Here is a 23,325-nt window from a genome sequence, read left to right as displayed (position 1 = left end):
TCCCTAGGCAGGGGCAGTGTATGAAATGAGCATAAGCCAAGCTTTCTGGGGAAAATAATTACAAGTCCTCTGTGTATACTGCAACAAGCGTGCTGTGACTGCTCCCTCGTCATGGTGGTAATGTCTCCCTCCTACGCTCAACACTAAAAGCTAGCAACTCCTTTTGCAGATAGCTCTTTCCTTGCAAATAGGAGTCATGCATCTCAGTTAGAAGGTAAGTTGGGTCCTTGAGAGTGATCCCAGCAGCTACAATCACTGCCACTTATCCACTGTTATTTGTGTCACAGAAATGCACTTTCGGTCTCTTGTGGAACAGTTCCACAGTGAGTGAATGTTACTTGTAGCTCATTGTTCCTAGCTTTTGCATGCATCCATAACTAGGGTCATCTGCATTAGCTGGCAGCTGCTGCTGCTTAATCAAAGTGACTGAGTTCAGCTGCAGGGAGGGCCTGATGTGGCAAGCAGAAGACCAACTCCCCTCTCCCCCAAGGAGAGGGCCTGTTTGTTTAAATCCTCCTGTCTTTCCACACAAGTTCAATAGTGGCCAAGAGCAGCTACATTACCTACTGACATAGTGACCTTCACTTTTTGCAGCAGATGTATCAAGGCTGAGGATGCATGAGTTGCTTTTTGCCCTAACCGCTATCTGGCTCTCCATGATCTTTTGGAAAATGGAGGGCTGAGCCAAATTGCTAGAAGACAAGCCAGGTGGAATGGAAGTGTTACACAAACCTGCAGCTACACATTTATATGGACAAGAATCCTCCACAACTGGACTAGAACAAAGGAGCTGCAGTTAGTGTTTCAAACACAAGATCAATCGATCATCCCTTGTACATAAAAGAAACTGTTCCTCTTCAATTAATCAATGAGCAAGTCAGTAGGAAGTCAAACCCTGGTTTGTTGTAGTGTCTGTGGCTGAGACAGAAATTCTGGAGCAGCAGACCCACAGACTGGTATTTGCCACAGAACTTGGCTCAAAGCCTTTAACATATCTAGTTTGTTCCACAGGTGTAGCACCACCCTCAGTGCAGAAATGCTATCCCTGTGCTGCTGTTAACCCACAGCTTTGCCTAGGCTGTGCTTGCTGGAGTCTCTTCTCCTATGCACTTTGAGGTCACACAGCCCCATTTTCCTGTCTGGGTTTCTGTACAGCAGTACGAGAAGCATTGAGCGAGGGGGCCAGCGTGCAGAGGAATCCAGCCAGAAGAGTAAGTCCCAAACCTCCCCACGCACAGAACATAGACCAGCCGTAGCCATGGCTGATGTCCTCTGGCAGCCCATAGATGTAGCGAGGATAGCGAGATAACTCAAAATTGATCCCAGCCACGCATGTGCAGAGTGAGATGATACAGCATGTACCTGCAGGAGAAAAGCAAAACGAAGAGAAGAGGAGACCTTTGACCAAGCCTGCAAAATAATGCATCTGCACCCATAACGCAGTTCGTTTCATTCCCCACCCAGTGCCTGGCCAGACCTCATCCCATTGATGTGGTTTGTGTCACTGGAAAGAATAAAAGCTCAACTCTACAGTAAACTCTGCATTTCATTTTCCAGCAGCTTAAGTTGGCTCCCCTAGCCCACACACACCTGCCTAACTTAGTGCCCACTCCCCCACTGGTGTCTCACCTATTACCCCCTGCCAAGAGCTGTTTCAGATTAATTTTCTCCAGGTCTCTACTGCCTTTTGCTAACTTGACTCATTTTATTTCCTGCCCATGTTTCTAATCCCTTCAGAGTCTTTTGTAGAAATGTGGCCTCCCTATATTTGCAGTGTCTCCTATTTCAGCTAACATGGTATTTAGCCCCTCAGATCAAACGTCCAACTGAGATAGATAGGCCTTTACAGTAAACTTCCAGCACTTTTTCACCCATGCCCAGAGACAGCATGAGCTGAGGGGACATGCTGCCTTTGCTATTAAAGCCCCTTGCACACATTTGTGTTGAATATTTATGCACCAACAAATGTAAGGTTGCAGCCCCATACACTTACCCTGCAGCCACCACCATGCATGTCCTGGATAAGACATTTAAACACCAAAACCAGCATATCGGAAAGCTAGGAACTATGGAGCTAAGGTGACACTTCTCATACCAGCTGTCACTCTGGGAAGCCAGGACCTTGTACTGCTCTATTGAGTGCTGGTCACCCTTGAGACAGAGTCACAGAGTGCTCATTTGTTTTGGCCTCCACTAGCACCAGTGGCCTTCTCTGGCCCCTGAGCGGAACAGAGGAGAGTAGGTACCCAAGCTCCTCTAACTATAGCTGAGATCCACCCTCGATCAGCCAATTGTCCAGGTAAGGATAGATGTGAATGTTTTTTCTTTTGAGGTATGCTACTACAATTGTGAGGTGTTTTGTGTGGACTCTCTGAAGCCCTGAGTCTTAAGAGCAGCATCTAATATTGGTAATAATTTGACCTCACAGTGTATCTTAGGTACTTTCTGGGTGCTAGGTATCTACCTATATATGGCTATATGGAAGTACAGGGCCTGCAAGTTGAGAACTATGAACTAATCTTGAGGCTGGCGAGATGGAGACAAGTGTTAGTCTCAGATAGGACAAAGATCCCTTTTCGTCTTCAGGATAAAGAAATATCAGTATTCCCATGGTATCTCATCTGTGGTTCCCACATGAAGCAATAAGGCAATTTTTGTTTGTAACAGGCTCTCATGAGACAGGTTGTAGGATGGGGGAGGTAGTGAACAGAACAACTGTACAGGGTAGCCTTGGGCAATATTGGCTAATGCCATTTGTTAGCTGTGAGAGCCACCCAGGCCTGTTGGAATGGGGTGAGGCAGTTCCTGAAAGTAGTTACAGACTTTAGATCAGCACTGTTGTGATTCAACCCTCCCATCAAATCCACTGTCTCATAGGAATCTGGGTTGGTCAAAGAGGTGGAAGATGGGCATCCTGTAAGTTTCTTCTGCTGCTGGTATTCTGGCTGTTGGCCTTGGGAATAAGAAGGTCTCCCTTGTCTTTGTTGGGGTTGATATTTGTAAGAGTTTCTCTAGGGAGCTGATGAGTAAATCCCAAGGACTTTAACAAGGCCCTTGAATCCTTGTGGGAGTGGAGCATTTCATCAGTCCTCTAGCTGAAGCGCTCCATTCCCTTGAAAAGCAGGTCCTTCTACTTCTTGTCACATGCCCAATGCCTGGAGCCAGGAGACCTGTCTTGTAGTGAGGGCTGTGGCCATTAACCTTGCAGTCGTATCAAGAGGCATTCATAGCTATCTGTTCCTCCTTGATGATCTTTCACGTTATCCCTGCTACTCTTTCCTACATGAAGTAATTGTACTTGGTAGTTCATCACCCAAAGCAACTATGAGACTGATGTAGATGACTTCCAAACAAGTCGAGCTTTGGTCCTTATTCTTAAGAGTGCCTTTCTTAGGCTTTGATTTCTCTTGCACTGCAGATGACCAAGAACTGTGGGTTTGGGTGAGCACAGAAGTGCTCAAAACCTTTTAGCAGCACCTGACAACTCTTCTTCACACTGCTGGAGATAGGAGGAAGAGTGGCCGGGGTCTGCCATAGCCTTTTCGCCAGTTCTAGGATCCCTCATTAATAGGAAGAGTGATGCTGGCCAAGGTCATTGCACTCAGGATATCAAACAGCTTGTGAAACTCTTTGTATGAGCTTAGTCTCAATGTCCAGGGTCTACACCATTCAGGACAAGAAGTCCTGGAAGGTATTAAAGTTGTCTTTTGTTGGGGCAGGTGCTCGTGTTACTGCCTTGCCTGCCCTTAGAGGATTCTAGGGAGCATCCTCTCTAGTCTCCTTTTCTGTGGGCCCACGTCAGTTCTGGTGTGGGTGGCTTAGCCAGAAAAGCTGACAAGGAGCATAGGGTGCAGGAAGGTGATCTGCTCCTTGACGTGGGAGGACAGTTGTCAGTAAGACCAATATGGCATGCCATACAGATATTGGCCACATTAGGGCTGGCTGGCCTAGTGCCCCATCCATGAGGGTTGCACTCCTCCATACCCTCCTTAGGTTGTTCTCTGATGACAGGGGAGAGGGCTCTCTGCTCAATGTTGGCAAGAAGGAATACATCAGTGGTTGGGAGGAGGAATATCTCACCTCATTGAAGAGTGATTCTGAGTAATGGTACCAGTCCTGTGCTGGCCACCTCTTTGGTACAAGGAACATCTCTAGGAGTGATATGGATGCCTCCAGAACATCAGAAACTCTTGCTCAGCTCTGTCTTGAGTATCAGTACAACCGGGTCTCTTGTTCTGCATGATTAATTAGGAGCTTTGTCCTTGAAGCGGTCTTCTCTTGTCTTCTGTCCGAGAGCTCCCCTCAGTGTTGGAGTCACTGATGCTCAGCCTCATTACACAAGTTGGTATGCCATTCAAGAGTGGGCACAGGTGCGGGCTTGACTGGCTGAGTCAGGGCGGTCAGTATGGGAGCTGGAGTTGTTGGTGCTGACTTAATGGTGCCAGGACTGTTGCAGTTGAGGCACCCAGCACTGAGTTTATCACTACTGCCAAGGTCATAGCTGATACTGAGGTGTTCAGTGCCGACTCTACCAGTGTCGTCTTCTTTCCACTGTCCCATTCCAAAGTGTGTTCAGTTCTTGAAGGAGCGCTGCCCAACACTGGCTTATCCATCCTCACTCTTGTTGTAACAGTCACCTCTGGGTCCAAAATGCTCCCACTGGCCTTCTCAAGCAAACGTAGCTTGACTCACTCTTTCCTGGACTTGTGGGTCTGGCAGAGAAGGACTTGCACACAAAGCACTTATTCAGGAGGTAGCTCTCCAAGGCAGAAGAGGCCTCATTTATGTCTATCCTTGAAGGGAATCAGCCCACTGCAGGACAGGTAGGGTTTGAACCCTGAGTAGCTGGACTCTGCCATGAGGTGTAGTGGTTGGTACAAAGCTTCTTCCCTTGCTGTAAACGGTGGGGTCATCAATTTTCCCTTTTAAAAAAAAAAAAAAGGAACGTCCTGTAGAGAAAGAGTGCAAGGATACAATTCTTCACCAGATGGGCTGGAAGAACTAGTTTAAGATCTCTGAAGAGTGTAGCAGGTCAAACAGTCACTGGGTTCTGCCTTGCTTCCATGGGCAACAAGAGGGAATGGAGGGAGGGTCACTACTGCCCCACCCTTTATGTCCTCACACAGGAGCATGATATGACAGGGCACATGTGCAGCCTTGATGGACAGCACCATTCAGAAGACTGATCTTGCGTGCATACCTGCCTAAAGTGAGATCTGCGTGGACACATACCCAAAGAAGAATCCTGATTCAGCTCCTGTCATGCGTGTCTAAAATTTCAACCTCCATGTTACATCAATTCTTGCATTAATACACGGCTTTGTGCTGTTTGCGGATGAAGGTGATTTTACTTCTACCTGCTTCGGACATGGCTCTAATGCTTTCTATTAGAAGTTTGATATTAGAATGAAGAGAAAATCTCTCACCTCCCATGAGGAAGAGCAGCCCTGCCACATATTGCATGAGCTCGTGCTGTTTACAGCAGCCCAGCATACCAATGATCCAGCCAAACAGGATGATGGAGACTGCCATGCCAATGAAGCCGGCTGTCATTCTCCGCAGATCTGAGGAGAAAGAGGAGCAAGAGGGGAAGAAACAAAGGAGGCACCGAGACAGGATGTTGGAGAGGAGAAAGAGGGAGAGGGAGAGAACAGAGACAATCCATTGAGATTATTTGGTCTACTGTGCCTAAAATTAGTATCCCTGATGGGCTTACCCCCGGGTACTGTCTTAGAGAGACATTACATTACAGTAGTGTCTAGGGACTCCAACTGAGACAGTGTGCTGGGCACTGTACACATTGTCCTGAAGAGCAAGAGACAAATTGGACAGAGGGTTATGAGTGGAAGGGATACAACATACCAACATAGCAAGTACTCTGATGGTTTGCAAACATCATGTTAAAACCACAACTCTTGTGTTTTGTTGTTACACTGGGGTTGTTTTGTTGTTGTTGAGAGATGATTAGGTAGACAGAGAGACAAAGCAAGAGCAAGGAGACATTGAAAGAAGGGGTGTAAAGGAAAAAGGGAAAAGTATGAAGGGCAGTGTAGTGAGGCTGAGGTGAAGAAACTGAGGGAATGGGAGGAAGAGGATTGGAGCAAACAGCCAATCAACACAGGAGAGTATGGCCATAGTAAAAGCTGTAAAAAAAATCCAGACACTGATGACGTCTTCAGCATCTGGAGGTCCCTGCTTCTTTTTGCTGCTGCCAACTCAGTTTCTGGCTGGCTTCTCCCAGCAGTTTCTCTTTTCCTTGAGTTCAAATGGTGGTGGGGAATAGATGGGGTGTAACCTGTGTATTTCTGGATCCAGGGAGCTGCGGGGACACTGGGTAATGCTATCTGGGTCTCAGCTCCTCCCTTCCTCACTGGTATACCTACCTGTCTCTGATCCTGCTGGATCAGAGGCCTACGTTTTAAAAAATGGATTAGTGAGTTTGGGGGCCCAACTGGCATCACTTTAAAAAGGTTTTATTTTCAAAGGACTGATGCTCAGCACTTGCTGAAAATCAGGCCTCTTTAATGTGTCTCATCACTTTTGAAAATTTAGACCAGAATGTTGAACTCCAGTGTTCTGAGCCCTACGCCTACAGGCTTGTCATGCCCTATTGCATTTTCTTGTACGTCTCTCTAACCATAGTTCTTTGTGACAGCATGCATGTGCAGCACTTCTATGAACATATGACTATGTGAGGTTACAGCATGATCTCAGTCATGTTGCATTAATTGCATAAAACGTCACTTAAACTTGTGCTGGTAAATTATATGAGGGTGGAAACCAGCAGGAGAAGCTGGGTTGCCTAGTAACTCATATCCTCAGGAGTCCAGGAAGAAGACCCCAGAAGGCAATGAGAACACACATGGGACAAACAGAGGAGGAGGGAAGGAAGGAGATAGGTTGGGGCACTTTCAGGTGAGTTGCAGGTGACCAGACAGCTGGGAGGGGTTTGGGTAGGAGGGAACTGACAACAGGAGGATGCAGGAATGGGCTTGTGGAAGAGTCAAATTAGCGTGCTTTCTGGGAGGAGAGATCCTAAAAGGTAGGGAGCTGGAAAGAGGTCAAGCACCATTTGGGATGTAGAGAAAGAGTATGGCAGGCACTGTACAAATCAAACGAATGTACAGCCTTGACATAATAGAACTACTCTATGCTTCAGCACTGAGTATGACTAAGGCCTAGAAGCTCAGATTGTAGCCAATAAACTGCAGTGACACTTCCATCACACCCTAGCAGATTTGCAACATTATTGCTGATCTACATGGCCCCTGCCCTAGCCACTCCAAATGTCCTCTAGACTTGGTTCACTATCTACTAACACAATTTTCTTGTCTCCAGCTTCCCTAATTGAAGCTATAGATACCATTCACTGATCTCTGAATCAGTGACCTGCTTGGTACTGACCTAGAGATTAAAGGTTCTGAATAAGCTTGTACCCTGCCTACTAATGGTGCAGGGCATTGGTAAGAGTCTGGATTACTTACGGAGAGCATGCCACTCGTCCTGCCGGATGATGTTGGTAATATTGATGGGTAAGTTGCGTGGCAGAGAAGATGAGGTGTAATGGTACTTCACAGCAGTACAGCGTTGAATAACTCCTGAAAGGGACAGAAAGAGATTTGTCCAAACAAAATCCCTGTACCTAGACCGAGTTTAGGAAGTGCCTCCTTCCCTTTGTTGCTCGAAGAAGCAGAGTTTACCAGGTCAGCATGCCAGACACATGGTGGTCTTAGTTTGAAGTTAACCCATTAACTCACGCCAGCAATTGAATAGGACAGCAATAGAGCAAGTGTAATCAAAAAAGGGAGTGTGACTGTGAATAAATTTTAGGATGGGCACATAAAGTGTGACCTGGGATTAAAAGAGGAGGTGTTGACAGTGGAATAGTCACTGAGGGAGATGGGGTGGCAGCCTCATTGCTTGGGAGTAAACAAAACACTAGTAAAAGCATAATAGGGAACAATTCTGCCCAGCTCTTTGTGATGGTGATTGTGAAATACTCAGGGAGATTAGAGAGGCTACAAAGGCAGAAAATGCAATAATAATGAGGGATTTCAACTATCCTCATATTGACTGGGTATGTGTTGCCTCTGGAAGGGATGTAGAGATAAAATTTCTAGACACCATTCATGACTGCTTCTTGGAGCGGCTTGTCCTTAGATCCCACAAGAGGAGAGGCAATTCTTGATTTAGTCCTATGTGGAGCACAGTACGTAGACCAGGAGGTGAATATAGCTGAATCACTCAGTAATAGTGACTATAATGTAATTAAATCTAACATCCTCGGAGGAAAAATGCCAAAGAAACCTACCACAGTAGCATTTAATTTCAAATTGAGGAAACCACACAAAAACGAAGCTAGCTAAGCAAATTTAAAAGGAACAGTCACAAGGGCGAAATGCCTGCAAACTGCATGGAGACTGTTTAAAAGACCATAATAGATATACCCCAAATGAACAAAAATAGTAAGGGGACCAAAAAATGTCACCATGGCTAAACAGCAAGGTAGAAGAGGCGGTTAGAGGCAAAAAAGCATCCTTTAAAAATTGTAAATCAAATCCTAGTGAGGAAAATAGAAAAGAGTATAAATTCCAGCAAGACAAGTGTGAAAGTATAATAAGGCAGGCCAAGAAAGAATGTGAAGAGCAAAGACACAAAAGGTAACAGCAAAAAAAAAAAAAAAAATTAAGTACATCAGAATCAGGAAGCCTCTAGTCAGTGGGGCCACTGGACAACTGAAGTGTTAGAGGAGCACTCAAGGAAGATAAGGTCATTGTGGAGAAGTTACATGAATTTTTTCATCAGTCTTCACTGCAGAGGATATGGGGGAGATCCTCAGATTTGTCACCTAAAAAGAATGGCTTATATGTGGGGAACTCTGTGAGATTGAAGTATTAATAGAGGAGGTTTTGGAACAAATTGATAAATTAAAAAAGTCAGTGGACCAGATGGTCTGGTCTTTACCCAAGAGTTCTGAAGTACTCAAATATGAAATTGCAGAACAACTAACTGTGGTATGTAACCTATTGCTTTAATCAGCCTCTGAACCAGATGACTGGAGGATAGCTAATGTAACACTAATTTTTTAAAAAGGCTTCAGAGGCAATGCTGGTAATTACAGGTAGGTAAGCCTAGTTTAAGTAATAGGCAAATTGACAAAGTATAGTGAAAAAAACAGGGTTACTTACCAGTAACTGTTGTTCTTCGAGATGTGTTGCTCATATCCATTCCAACAGAGGTGAGTGCACGCCCCGTGCACGAGTCTCCGGAAGCTTTTTTGCCCTAGCAACCCGCGCAGGGTCGGCTCCGGCGCCCCCTGGAGTGCCGCGCTCATGTCGCGGTATATATGGCACCGCCGACCCCGCGGGTCCCCAGTCCCTTCTTTCTGCCGACTCCGACAGCGGGGACGGAGGGTGGGTTTGGAATGGATATGAGCAACACATCTCGAAGAACAACAGTTACTGGTAAGTAACCCTGTTTTCTCTCTTCGAGTGATTGCTCATATGCATTCCAACAGAGGTGATTAATTAGCCATACCTTTGGAGGTGGGTAGGAGTCATTGGCGAGCAGCCCTTCTCAACACGGCTCTGCCCACGCTTGCCTGCTGCACGATGGCGTAGTGGGACGTAAAGGTGTGTACCGAAGACCAGGTCGCTGCTCTGCAGATGTCCTGCAGGGGCACTCGTTCCAGAAAGGCCGCGGATGAGGCCTGGGCTCTGGTAGAATGTGCGGTGATTGGACCTGGGAGTCGCACCTTCGCCAGCTCGTAGCAGGTTTTGATACACGCGGTGATCCAGGTGGAGATGCGCTGGGTGGAGACAGGTGAGCCCTTCATCCGGTCCGCCACTGCCACAAACAGCTGCGTTGACTTCCGGAACGGCTTGGTTCTCTCAATGTAGAAGGCCAGGGCTCTTCTGACGTCCAGCGAGTGCCATCTCCGTTCCTCCTCCGAACCGTGTGGTTTGGGAAACAACACGGGGAGGAAGATATCCTGGTTATAGTGGAACTGAGACACCACCTTAGGTAAAAAGGCTGGGTGGGGTCTCAGTCGCACTTTGTCACTATAGAAAACTGTGTATGGGGGTTCCGAGGTTAGTGCTCTGATTTCGGAGACCCGCCTGGCCGATGTGATGGCCACGAGGAAGGCTACCTTCCAGGAGAGGACGAGCAAAGGGCATGTAGCCATAGGCTCGAAGGGGGGTCCTGTCAACCTGGAGAGGACCAGGTTTAGATCCCACAGAGGCACCGGGTCACGGACCTGCGGATATAGCCTCTCTATCCCCTTGAGGAACCTAATGGACATAGGGTGTGAGAAGATCGGCCTTCCTTCCAGTGGTTCGTGGAAGGCCGAAATGGCCGCTAGGTGTACCCTGAGAGAGGCCAATGCCAAGCCCAGCGACTTCAAGTGGAGCAGATCCTCGAGAATCGCCTGAATGGGCGAACAACTGGGCGGGACACCCCTGGAGGCCGCCCAAACCGTGAAACGTTTCCATTTAGCCTTGTACACCACCTGGGTAGATTGTTTTCTGCTACCCAGTAGGACTAATTGGACCTGCGCCGAACAGGCCCTCTCTCCCTCCGTCAACCACAAAGCCTCCATGCTGTCAGGTGTAGGGAGTCCAGGTCTGGGTGCAGCAGGCGACCCTGGTCCTGGGAGAGCAGGTCGTAGCGTTTCGGAAGTGGTATCGGCGTGGCTATAGAGAGGTCCAACAGGAGGCTGTACCAGTGTTGCCTCGGCCACGCCGGGGCGATAAGGATAACATTGGCTCTGTCTCTCTTTATTTTCAAGAGTACTTTGGGAAGCAGTGGGACGGGGGGAAAGGCATACATGAGGAAGGCGTCTGAGATGGAGTTCGGGTCTCACCCCCGGAGGGAGCAAAACCTCGGACACTTCTTGTTCGATGCCGATGCAAATAGATCTAGTTGGGGAATACCCCACTTGCGGAAGAGAAAAGTTGCCACCTCCCAATGTAGTGACCAATCGTGGCGGGGTGAGAACGACCTGCTGAGGCGGTCCGCCTCGTCGTTCCTGACCCCAGGGAGGTGAGAGGCAGACAAATGAAAGTTGTGTCTCACCGCAAGGTCCCACAACTGCGTCGCTTCCTGGCAGAGGGCCGATGAGCGAGCCCCCCCTTGCCTGTTTATATAAAACATGGCAACAGTGTTGTCTGTCATGACTTGAACTACCTGACCCTTCAGGAATTTCAGGAAGACCTTGCAGGCCAGGTGGACTGCTCGGAGCTCCCGTACATTGATGTGGAGCTTTTGTTCCTGTGTCGACCAGAGGCCCTGCGTGCTGAGGTCTCTGCTTATGTGGGCCCCCCAACCCACATCCGAAGCGTCCGTAATCAGGGTTATGGAGGGTGTCAACTCTGCAAAGGGGACCCCTCTCAATACCTCCATGGGGTTCGTCCACCAAATTAATGACCTCAGAACCGAAGTTGGGACAGTGACTACCCGTCCGAGAGAGTGCCTGGCCGGAGCGTATACAGAGGCCAACCACCCCTGCAGGGGTCTGAGTTTGAGGCGAGCGAGTCTCACGACATAGGTGCAAGCCGCCATGTGACCCAACAGTTGAAGGCAGTGCCTGGCCGTGGTCGTGGGGGACGTGTGTAGATTGTCTATGATGGTAGTCATTGCCTCGAAGCGGGGCTGGGGGAGGAAGGCCCTGGCTTGGACTGCATCCAGAGTAGCCCCTATAAAGTCTATTCGTTGTACTGGTATGAGGGTGGACTTCTGCTCGTTTATGAGCAGACCCAGCCTGCAGCATATTGTGCGAGTTAGTGTCAGGCTGTTCTGGACATGGACTCTGGACCGGCCCCGGATTAGCCAGTCGTCTAGGTAAGGGAAGATCTGAACTCCCTTGCGGCGGAGGTGGGCAACCACCACCGCCATACATTTTGTAAATACCCTGGGAGCTGAAGAAAGGCCAAAGGGTAGGGCCGAGAACTGGTAGTGGCCACCAGCTACCTGAAATCGTAGAAAACGCCTGTGGCCCGGGAGGATGGAAATATGAAAGTAGGCATCCTGTAGGTCGAGGGCAGCAAACCAATCTCCTGGATCTAGTGTGGGAATGATGGAGGCTAGGGAGACCATGCGGAACTTGAGGCGTCTGATGAACCTGTTTAGACGCCGAAGGTCCAGAATAGGCCTGAGGCCTCCCTTCGCCTTGGGGATAAGGAAATACCGGGAATAGAACCCCCTGCCTCTTTCCTGAAGAGGAACCTCTTCCACCGCCCCCAGGAGGAGGAGGGCATTCACCTCCTGAATAAGGAGCTGCTCGTGAGAGGGGTCCCTGAAGAGGGACGGGGTAGGGGGAAGGTCCGGTGGGAAGGCAGAGAGTTGCAGGGCATAACCTCTTTGAATTATACTCAGTACCCAGCGATCCGAGGTTATGCTCTGCCACTCGGGAAGGAACGGACACAGTCTGTTCATGAAAGTCCGAGTATTCCAGGAGATGGGGGGGGTGCCACCCTCGGGCGTCCCATCAAAAGTGCCGCTTGGCACCCTTTTGCGGCCCTTGCTGGGAGCCCCCAGCTGGGCCTTGGCGGTCCCGACGATTGCCTTGACGGAACCGATCCCTGCCCCGTCTCGACTGAGGGGGTCTTGGGGGTGGTCTCGGTGGAGGCTGCTGCTGCTGCTGCCTAGAGGGGCGTGGTCGACCCTGTCTCCTAGCTGCTTGTGGCACATAGAGACCCAGGGATTTCAAGGTGGCTCTCGAATCCTTTAACGCGTGCAGCTTCTCGTCCGTTCTTTCAGAGAAGAGGCCAGTTCCCGTAAAGGGCAAGTCCTGAATGGCCTGCTGCACTTCAGGCGAGAGTCCGGAGGACTGTAACCAGGATGCCCTGCGCATAACTATGCCCGAGGCCATAGCCCTCCCCGCTGCGTCCGTGGCATCACTAGCCGATTGAAGGGCAGCATTGGCAACCAAGGAGCCCTCCTGGACCAGTGTAGTAAAGTCTGCCAACATGTCCTGGGGCAGACCTTGGAGAAACCTCTGGAGGGAGGACCACAGGTTCAGTGTGTAACGCCCTAGCAGCGCCTGATAATTGGCCATACGGAGCTGCAGCGCTGCTGTAGAGTATACCTTTCTCCCAAAGAGATCGAGTTTCTTACTCTCCTTATTTTTGGGAGTATTTGCATGTGTCCCCTGCCTGTCCCGCTGATTTACAGCGTCCACAACCAGGCTCCCTGGGGATGGGTGATTAAACAAGTACTCAAACCCTTGCAGTGGCACGTAATATTTCCTCTCTGCTGTCTTAGAGGTAGGTGCCACTGAGGCTGGGTTCTCCCAGAGGGGCTTAACCAGTTTGAGCACACTCTCATGAACCGGGAGTGCGATCCTAGCTGGACCTGCTGGGCCAACCGCTCCAAAGAGGGGGTCCTCCTCCTCTACCAGCTCCTTGATGTCCAGCTTTAAATTCTCTGCCAGACGCTTGAGGAGCTCTTGGTGGATTTTGAAGTCCGGCAGCGGGGTCCCCCGATCTCTCGCCGTTGTCTCTGGCGGGGATGAAGAGGAAGACTGAGGAATTGGCCCCGTGGATGGGCCTTCCAAGGGATCAGACTCTTCCTCTGAAGAGTTCCCTTCGTCACCTTGGCTTCGAGGGGGGGGTGCGGGTTGAGGTCCCATGGAGGGTACTGAGCCCATGCCCTGTGTGGGCTGTGGTGCCCATTGCCAGTATGGCCATTGCCAAGGCCCCTGTGGCCATGACGGTACCGCTCCCGGTTCCGGGTAGGATCCATGCGGTACCGGTGCCGGTGCCACGCCGGAGGAGACCCCTTGGGTGATGGAGCCGTGCGCGTGGTGTCTCCTGGATCCGCGGCTCCTATCTTCCCGCTCCCGGGAAGTACTCCTAGATGACCTGGAGTGGTCCCGGCGATGTTGACGACGCCGGTGTGGTGGGGAGCGGCTGGAGGAAGAGGAGGAATGCCTTCTGTACGCCCTCGATTTGGCCTGGCGTTTTTTATAAGGTGGAGACCTGGAGCGGCGTCTTGGCGTGAGCTGTTTTTGGTGCGGTGCCGTAATGGTCGGTGCCGTGTGCTGCGGTGCCGGAGCCCGTCCCGGGCTATGTGTCAGGGATCTGGAGCCCCTTCGATCCCGGCTACTGCTTGTCCGGCGACCGGAGTCTGGGGCCTCTACCGGTACCGAAGCGCTCTGAGCCATGGTGCCGACAGGGCTAGGGGTCTCCCGACGGGTCTCCCTGCTCTGCTGCGGAGTTTGCCCCGGGGATCTAGACCGGTGCCGGGACTTGCGTTCGGCCACCGGGACCCACGCCGGGCTCCTTGTTGGGGATCGAGAGCGTCGCCCTCTGCTCCGTACCGAGAGCGGAGATGGGGAGCGGTGTCGGCTTCGCTTTGGGGAACGCGACCGGTACCGGGAAGCTGGGGAGCGAGACCGGTGCAGGGTGTGCCTCGGGGAATCAGACCGGTGCCGGGAACGGGACCGGTGCCGAGTGTCTCTAGGCGTAGAGCGCCTGGATGAGCGGGATCTCCGCCGAGGAGATCGGTGCCGGCCGCTGGTGGGTGAGCGCACCGGACTGCGGCCCCCAGAATGCTCTTTCGGTGCCGTAAATGCCGGTGCCGGGGCATGAGTTGGTGATCGGCGCCGGGATTCTAAGGATCGGGAACCCTCAGAGGCTGAGCTGTGATGCCTCCTGCCGGCGTCCCGGGACCACCCTGGCCGGCGCGGTGCCGAGGGGCTCAACGACCCATGGTCGGAGCTAGGAGGGGAGCTGTCGCTGTCCCTCCTTGACCGTCTGGGGGGAGACCTCTCCTGCCGTCTCTGCCACCCACCGGGGTAACCCAGCGCGGGTTTACCCCGAGACGCAATTCCCGGAACCCTCGGCCGAGGGGGGACGGAGGCGTGGGCATGCCCATGAGGGCACGAGAAGCCGCAAACGCCTCCGGCGTCGACGGTCCCTGCAGGGGCACTACCCCACCCCCCGGGGTCAGGGGAGGCTCCCTGCGCGGAGATGCCAGTGCCGACAAGTCCATGGCACGGGGCTGGGGCATCTCCTGAATCGCCCCCAGCCGTTCCGGTCGCTGGGGGGAGTCCATGAGTACGGCCTTGGGCCGTTTCTTTTTCGTCGGTGCCGTCTTGGTCGGTGCCGTCTTGGTCGGTGCCGATGTGGTCGGTGCCGATGTGGTCGGTGCCGGCGGGGCGCTCTGCACCGACGAGACGCTCGGCGCCGCCGGCGATCTGGAGGGCTCGGAGTCGGGGCGAAGCACTGACTCCATTAACATAGCCTTCAAGCGGGCATCGCGTTCTTTTTGTGTCCGTGGCTTGAAGGCTTTGCATATTTTGCAGCGCTCTTTGCGATGCAGTTCTCCCAGGCAGCGAAGGCACCTGTCATGGGGGTCGCTGACTGGGAAGGCCTTCATGCACACCACGCAGGCTTTGAATCCAGTGGATCCCGGCATGGCTGTGCCAGCCCCGAAGGGCGAAAGTCCTTAACTATACTCTATTCAATCTATCTATACTATTAACAACTATTTAACTATTTATTTAACTATTTACATAAAAACAAGGGTTGCTACTTGCATGTATAGCAAGGGCACTAGCGTTCCAGCTACCGTCACGGGCGGAAAGAAGGAACTGGGGACCCGCGGGGTCGGCGGCGCCATATATACCGCGACATGAGTGCGGCACTCCAGGGGGCGCCGGAGCCGACCCTGCGCGGGTTGCTAGGGCAAAAAAGCTTCCGGAGACTCGTGCACGGGGCGCGCACTCACCTCTGTTGGAATGCATATGAGCAATCACTCGAAGAGAGAACCAAAATTATCAGACAAATTGACAAGTACAGTATGTTGGGGAAAAGTCAACATGGCTTTTGTAAAGGGAAATCATGCCTCACCAATCTATTAGAATTCTTTGAGGGGTCAACAAGCATGTGGACAAGGATGATCCAGTCCATATAGTGTACCTGGACTTTCATAAAGCCTTTGACAAGGTCCCTCATCAAAGACTCTTAAGCAAACTAAGCTGTCATGGGATAAGACAGAAGGTCTGATTGAAAGACAGGAAACAAAGGGCAGTAATAAATAGTCAGTTTTCACAGTGGAGAGAGGTAAATAGCGGGGTTCCCCAAGAAACTGTAGTGGGACTTGTGCTGTTCAACATATAAATGAGCTGGAAAAGGAGGTGAATAGTGAGGTGGCAAAATCTGCAAACAATGCAAAATTAATCAACATGGTTAAGTCCTAAGCTGACTGCGAAGAGTTACAAAGGGATCTCACTAACCTGGATGACAAAAATGGTAGATACATTCAATGCTGATAAGTGCAAATTGGAAAACATGATCCCAACTATACATACAAAATGATGGGGTCAAAATTAGTGCTTGTCTACACTAGAGAGTTTACAGAGGCTTTGTTGTACCGATGCAGCTGCACCTTTGTAAGATTGCTTGTGTAGCTGCTCTATGCTGATGGGAGAGAGTTCTTCTGTCAGCATAATAAAACCACCTCCATGAGCAATGGTAGCTATGTTGGCAGGAGAAGCTCTCTCACTGACAAATGCTGTTCACTTCTGTCGATGTAACTGAGATCTCTTCAGGGTGTGTTTTTTCACACCCCCTGAGCAACGTAAGTTATTCCGACAAACGTGGTAGTGTGGACATGGCCATAGCTATTACTCCTCATGAAAAAGATATTGGAGTCATTGTGGTTAGTTCTCTAAAACATGTGCTCAATGTGCAGCAGCAGTCAAAAAAAAGCTAACAGAATGCTAGGAACCATTAGGAAAGAGATAGATAATAACACAGAAAATATCAAAAGCTGCTATATAAATCCATAGTACAACTACACCTTAAATACTGCATGCAGTTCTGATCACTTCATCTCAAAAAAGATAAATTAGAATTGGAAAAGGTACAGAGAAGGGCAACAAAAATGATGGGTACGAAACAGCTTCCATCTGAGGAGAGATTAAAAAGACTGGGACTGTTCAGCTTGGAAAAGAGACTACTAATAGGGGATATGACAGGTCTATAAAATCATGAACGGTGTCCAGAAAGTGTTATTTACCCCTTCACAGAACACAAGAACCAGGGGTCACCCAGTGAAATTAGTAGACCAAAACAAACTAAAGAAAGTACTTCTTCACACATCGCAGACAACCTGTGGAACTTATCTTGGAGTGTTGTGAAGGCCAAAAGGATAACTGGATTCAAAAAAGAATTAGATAAATTAATTGAGGATAGCTCCATCAATGGCTATTAGCCAAGGCAGTTGTAGTAGAAAGTGAGAGCCTGAGACATGAGGCCTAGTATAACACGCCAGGTATGAGGCCTGAGCTAAAGTAATAGTCAAGCCCTGCTGTTATAAACCAAAGTTAACAGATGTCATGCTGTGAATACTGGTAGGCTCACAGTAATTGGCAAGAACGGAGCTGATGAAGCACTAGGTTCAGAACGCTTACGCAAACGCATTCCAGAAAGGTACCAGAACATCCCAATACCCCAAAGATAGTGAGAGCTTACTGACCCATCAGAATGACAGTATGATGGATAGAGATGTTTTAGCCAAACCAGCTGGTAAAAAGTGGCATCTTACCATGTCAGAGGAGCAATAAGCAACTTGTTTGTATTAGTGTATAAAAGGAGGTTCTCAAAGGGAGTGTCTTGGACCAGCCGAGGGGGAAATGGAAAGTCCTGCCATTTATTGCGCTGGTCCATTGTAACAAGCATACATGTGTTAGTGGTCCTGTAGAGTCTGTGGGATACTAGGACTGTGCATTGTCTACAATAAACCTGGCCTGGCGCCTTCATGACTGAAACGGAGCTCTGGTCTTATTGGATAATCCAATCATGGTTTGGTGTCTTGTTTATCTGCGCAAAGCTGAGACAGCATACATACTAGGAGAACACAAACGCAGCCAACAACTGACAGTGGTCAGGGATACAACCCCATGCCGTGAGTGTCCCCAGCCCTCCAACTTCCAGAAGCTGGGAATGGACAACAGAAATGGATCACTTTAAATTACCCTGTTCTGTTCATTCCCTGTGAAGCATCTGGCACTGACCACTGTCAGAAACAGGATACTGGGCTAGATGGACCATTGGTCTGACCTAGTATGGCTATTCTTATGATTTTCTTCTCTAATGAGATTCATTGGGACAGTAACCGCCCAGCAAAGACCTGACTCCACTGGGGAGTGGGGGAAGGGTAGGCTTCACAAGAATAAAAGGTAAATACACAAGGGCCCTCTCAAGACCAGGGACATTTAGTAATTGAGAAGAGGATGGGAGAGAGGCAATCTGAATTTCCCACATGCTAAAAGATCACTTTATTATATCACTTACATCTTCCAGCTAATTTCCAAATACAGAGAAGAAATATTTATTTAATATTACTGCATGTTCTGCTTCATGATTGTTAATTTTACCTTCCTTTTCTCATACTGGACTATGAAAGTATAAGGGGTACTATTCCTTTGGTGTCAGAGGCCTGCAGCTAGCTAGCTAGATGGTTGACTAGCCCTGCCTGCTGCATCTGAGAGAGAGCTGGAACTCAGCTAGCTGACCCTGATAAAAAAGGGCAGCAGGCAATGGAGGAAATGACAGTAATAGCTTCCATAAAGCTGAAGGACCAGGCACTGTGTTTCCCAATTGCATTGCTACAGGAGCTACTGCAGACAAGAATTGCTCCAGAAACCAAACAAATAGAAGGGAGACTGTGTGGGGTCTTTTATTGCTGAGGCTCTGAGTTATTGAATTTACTAGCATGAGGGACAGAATTGAGGAAGGGACTAGCTGACCTGCACAGACTTTGAGGGAAGAGTAGTGCAAAGCTTTGATTTGTTTGGTAAGAAGGCTTAAAATAAAACACTTAACTCTGGTGGAAATTATTTTTCTGGATTCCTTGAAAAAGCTCAGACAGAACTAACTCAGGGTTGATGCAGCAAGAGAAAAGCCTGGTCTGGTAGGAAGAAGGTGCTATAAAATAGGCCCCAGTCCTTTTTACACATCCTATACCATTGCTAGGATTTTTTGTTCCAGATTATATTTAAATAACTTCTTCTTGTCTTTAACTCTGCTGTCCATAGATTTTTTTCCCCCTACTGATCCCTTTAATTGATAGCAGAAGTTATCTCCCTTCCTGATTGCTGACTTGCATTCATGGTTATCCATTTCTCCATTGTTTTATTTATATTGCTTCTTTCATGTCCCCGCTTAACCAGGAATTTCTTTATCCAAGAAATCTTCTTTCCTGATTTAAACAGTTTGGGGGTTTGGGGCATTTTAATAAAGCATTTTTAAAAACAATCCCCCATTATCATTCCCTCCTATGTTTTAAATATTTCCTCAGGTGAATTTTGCTCATGATTGTTTTCAGCTTCTCCACCTTATTCTGAAATTTGTTCTGAATTTGTTCAGAACAAATTCATCTGTTCTGAAATTCTCATCTGTAAAGGCTGAGATGCTTGAAAGTCTCTAAAATCTCATTAGCAGGTAATAATGCAAGTTACTACAGCTAAATTACCAGCCACTATTTCTGTCATCAGTTTGTCTTGTAATAATAGGTAAATAATTAGACTACAAATCAATGTAATTAGTTAATTAGATAAAGATGGTGAACTTAGTTTATTAAAACCTGAAGAAAGGCCCATAAGAAGTTGAAACAATGGATTTTACACTTCCTAGTGCCTCTTCCTTAATACATCTTTTTACAAAATCTCCATTCAAGTCTTATAAGGCCATGTATTCCTCTGACACTTCTCCTTTTTCATGAATCCATAAGGAGTAGACCCCATTGAGCCCAAATCTAAAACCTTATTGCAAAGCAAGGAGAAAGATGACCTCGCCTTGATAAATCTGCAACTCCTAACAAGAGGGAAAATGTTTGCCTGTAGAGTTCCCTACACATAATAATGTCCCTGACTGAAGAACACAATGACAAAGTCATGTCCCCACTGACATGAAGAGGCTTGTTACAAACAGTAGCCACAAGGAAGTTGGGTGGGGAGAGGCTGTAAGCAAAGCATGGAATGAGGAGGAAACAGTGAGAAAAGAGCCTGATCGTGATTCACACATGTGAATGACTTTACTTCCATGAGTAAAGAGGTGGGTGGATCAAGCCCTAGGCAGAGAGTCACCACTCCTGTGCCAAACAAAACCTGAGCTTTTCTGTCTGATGGGAATGGAATTTTGGCAAAGTTTCAAAAAAGAAAAACAATACAGGGAGACTATAGTGTGGGTTTTTTGGAGGGAGGGGGACCTCTAGTAATTTCAGTAGGAGCAGAATGGCTCCATGGGAAGCAGAAATAGGAAAACAGACATTTTAAATGACAAGGTCAATTAATAAAATAAAACTAATGAACTGCCTTTTAGTGGAATGAAATCAACATGGAAATATAAATGAAAATGGATCCTGGTAGATTAAATGGAGAAATAAGCTAATTTATTTTGTAATGGAGTTTCTAGGAACAAAAGCACAGCTGCACATTAGAGAGGATTCAGAGATGAAGCCCAGCTCTACAGAAAGTCATTCCATCTTCTCTTGTACAGGGGCTGAGGGGATTTGAACCACAGCTGGAGGACACAATCAAAAATTTCTTGAACATTTGGTTTTTGCAATTTATTTTCATTTTGTGCTTCAGTCAAGGAGCTTTTTCTCCCAAACCCTACTTTTCCATGTTAATAAATACCTCTCAGGTCAATAAATCTTGTTTTTCAGAACAGAATTTTTGTTGTATCCCACCTCCTAACCTCTCGCTGTATATTGTCTATGTGGATTGTAAGCACAGTGGGGCAGGGGCTGTGTCCTCATACCTGTCTAAGTCAGACAGCACACTGTTCGTACTATCAGAATAAAATATAATAATGCTTGAACAATTGCTCAACTGTGTTTCATATACTCTGACTGTTAAAGGAGATTCTCCTTAAATCATGTAGCAGGGGCCTATACCTGTGTAGCAGAAAGATCAAAGTTCTGTGTTCACCATGGAGAGTGGGGTACAGCAGAAGGATGATCATGCAGTGGGGGAGGGCACATTCCTATTAAAATACATGGAAGTTACACATGATGTAATAATAAGGGATAGGCCCTTTCTCTACAGCTCAAGTGAGCTCATGCTTGGACTATTTCACTCTTTTCTTGGCCCTTACCTGCCAAAAAGATACGGACCCAAATGAACCAAAGTCATAGGCTGATATCAGGGGGGAAAAATCCCTCCAAGTCCAGGGGATATATGGAAGGGTCTCCTAAAGGCAATGGCACTAGTTCCAGTAAGGGGGGCTTTAAAAAATAGACTGGGAAAAGCCCTAGGGACCAACTAGGCTGGGTAGGTGTTTTCTACAACAAGGAGAGAAGCATTTTTATCAGACCTGGCCTGGACAAGACAACAGCACAGGTGCTATGCTATATGTGGTAGGCATCTGCCACCCCTTCCAACAAATATATAACAACCTTTAAAGCTACATGGCTCTGAAAAACGCAATTGCACACAGGCTCCAGGTCAAGACTGTGAGCTCGTCCCCTGGAAGCCACCAGCACTCTCTTCCAGCAAAGGGGCTGCCCTGCAGGAGATGTTTCAGAGGAAAGGGTCAAATCCCCTTGCAGTCCTTGGCTGCCTGAGCTACACGTCCCTTAGGCAGGCACATTGCCTCTCCTTCCCCCAGAGATGGGCCAGGGCAGCTGGGCGATGCTACCTCCCCCGTACTGCCACCCCCACACCCAAAGCTGGTGCAGCCGGGGGGGAGACTGAGGGGGCAGAGCCGGGTCTGGAGCTGCAGAGGCCTCCTGGAACAGACCGACATGGAGGCGGACTGAGCCTGGCCGGGCCAGGATGAAAGCCCCCCCCCGTGGCTCTGCCCTCGGCCCGGCAAGCGGCGGAGAGCCAGTCCCTGGCCGGGCGACAGATACCCCCCAGCCCTTCCCAGTAGCTCTTCCCGGCCACTGGGCACCAGCTGCCTAGGGCGTAATGGGGCGCGAGGCTAGCTCAGCACCCTGGACAGCGGCAGCTCCGTCTCGGCAGAGGCTCGGCCAGGCCACGAGGGAGCCGGGCACCGGCAGGGGGCAGCCCAGGGAATGGGGCTCCTCCCCACTGGACAGAGCCCGCGCCGGCCCCCCACTCCAGCCAGCCCCTAGGGAGCCCCAGGACCGGCCCCCCCGAACCAGCCCCCAGGGAGCCCCGGCCCGGCCCGGCCCCCCGCTCCGCTCCAGCTCACAGCCCCGCACCTTTCCGGATGAGCTCCTCGCTGTCGGGCTCGTAGCCGGCGCGGTGGCAGCGCCTCCAGAGCCCGGAGACGGTGGAGTTGAAGCGGCGGCCGCAATGCGAGTCCAGGGCGGCGGCGGCCGGGGCCGGGGCCTGGGCCGGGGGCTGGCCGGGCAGCAGGGCCCGCGGCGGCCGGGCGCGGAGCGGCAGGTGCGGGCTGGGCGCCGACATGGAGCCGGGCGGGTCGCTGCGCTTGTGGCCGAAGCCCCGGCAGCGCTCGCGGTGGCGCCGCGCGTCCGTCTGGTACCAGGAGTCGGTGCCGATGGCCACGGCCAGGAGGGCGAGGGCGGCGGCGGCCAGGAGCAGCCCGGAGCCGCTCAGCGCCTGAGCCGCGGCCGCCATCTTACCCGCGCCGGGGGCGGGGAGCTGCTGAGCGGGCGGCAGCGCGTCCCCGACTGTCGGCCGCCTCCTGTGCTCCGGGCCCCGGCTGGCGGCCGCCCCCTCCTCCCCTCCTCTCCCCGCCGCAGGCAGCCTCGCCCGCCACCGCCGCCCTGGAGCGCGGACAGAGCACCCGCAGCGGGGCGCGGCCCCCTCTGCTCCGCTGGGAGCCTGGCCCCGGGCGGCGCGGGCGAGAGCTGCCCTACCAGCCGGGTTCCCGCCTCAGCACAATCCCGCGCGCCCGGGGCGGGGAACCCCCTGCCGCCAAGGAGCCGCTGCCGCCCGGCACAACCTGCGCTCTGCTCTGCTCTGGGGCCAGGCTAGGGAGAGCACTCAGGGACCGCGGGGGCCATGGCTGTTAGTGCCCCGGCCTTTGGCGCTCTCCAGTCCGCAGGCCCCCGGACAGGGGCTCCCACTAAAAGGGAATCATTGGGCATCATCAGCCGTTTCTCGCCCCCCGCGGTCTCTGCCTGGAAGTCAGAGGCGGGCTTGCGCCTTCTGAAACACTGCCCGTGAAGTTTAAAAAAAAACCAAACAACAACCCAAAACCCGTTTCCATCTGCCACTGATTTTGGCAGGGAGGCGTGTGTGTGAAATGCTGCATGCATCTCAGGCTACGCTTTTCTCCAGCTGGCCCACATTCAAGTGGTCACAGCTGGGCATGGCCAGATACTCTGGTGATGCAAGCCAGACAGCTCTTTCACTGCAAGACAATATTAAATCCACCAATG

The 23,325-nt window shown here is 50.3% G+C and overlaps 1 protein-coding gene across 2 annotated transcripts; it reads right to left on the bottom strand.

The window, feature by feature from the left end:
• Window positions 1-675: 675 nt before the first annotated feature.
• Window positions 676-22,604, bottom strand: LOC137159429 (transmembrane protein 178B-like). 2 transcript variants are annotated; one of them, XM_067557712.1, is made up of 4 exons: window positions 22,180-22,604; window positions 7,485-7,598; window positions 5,427-5,564; window positions 676-1,362 (listed from the first exon to the last, which is right to left on the bottom strand). In XM_067557712.1, exons 1-4 carry the CDS (start codon window positions 22,556-22,558, stop codon window positions 1,118-1,120), a joined length of 876 nt encoding a protein of 291 aa, XP_067413813.1. In that variant the 5' UTR covers window positions 22,559-22,604; the 3' UTR covers window positions 676-1,117. The 2 variants fall into 2 exon arrangements, with proteins under 2 accessions (XP_067413813.1, XP_067413814.1); XM_067557713.1 differs by lacking the exon at window positions 5,427-5,564.
• Between the last annotated feature and the right edge of the window lie 721 nt (window positions 22,605-23,325).

Source organism: Emydura macquarii, unplaced genomic scaffold, assembly GCF_026122565.2.
Source record: "Emydura macquarii macquarii isolate MOO-44397 ecotype Brisbane River unplaced genomic scaffold, CSIRO-AGI_Emac_v2 contig_1876, whole genome shotgun sequence".
In the NCBI taxonomy this organism is placed as follows: Eukaryota; Metazoa; Chordata; order Testudines; family Chelidae; genus Emydura; species Emydura macquarii.
This window is presented reverse-complemented; position numbering and strand designations above follow the sequence as displayed.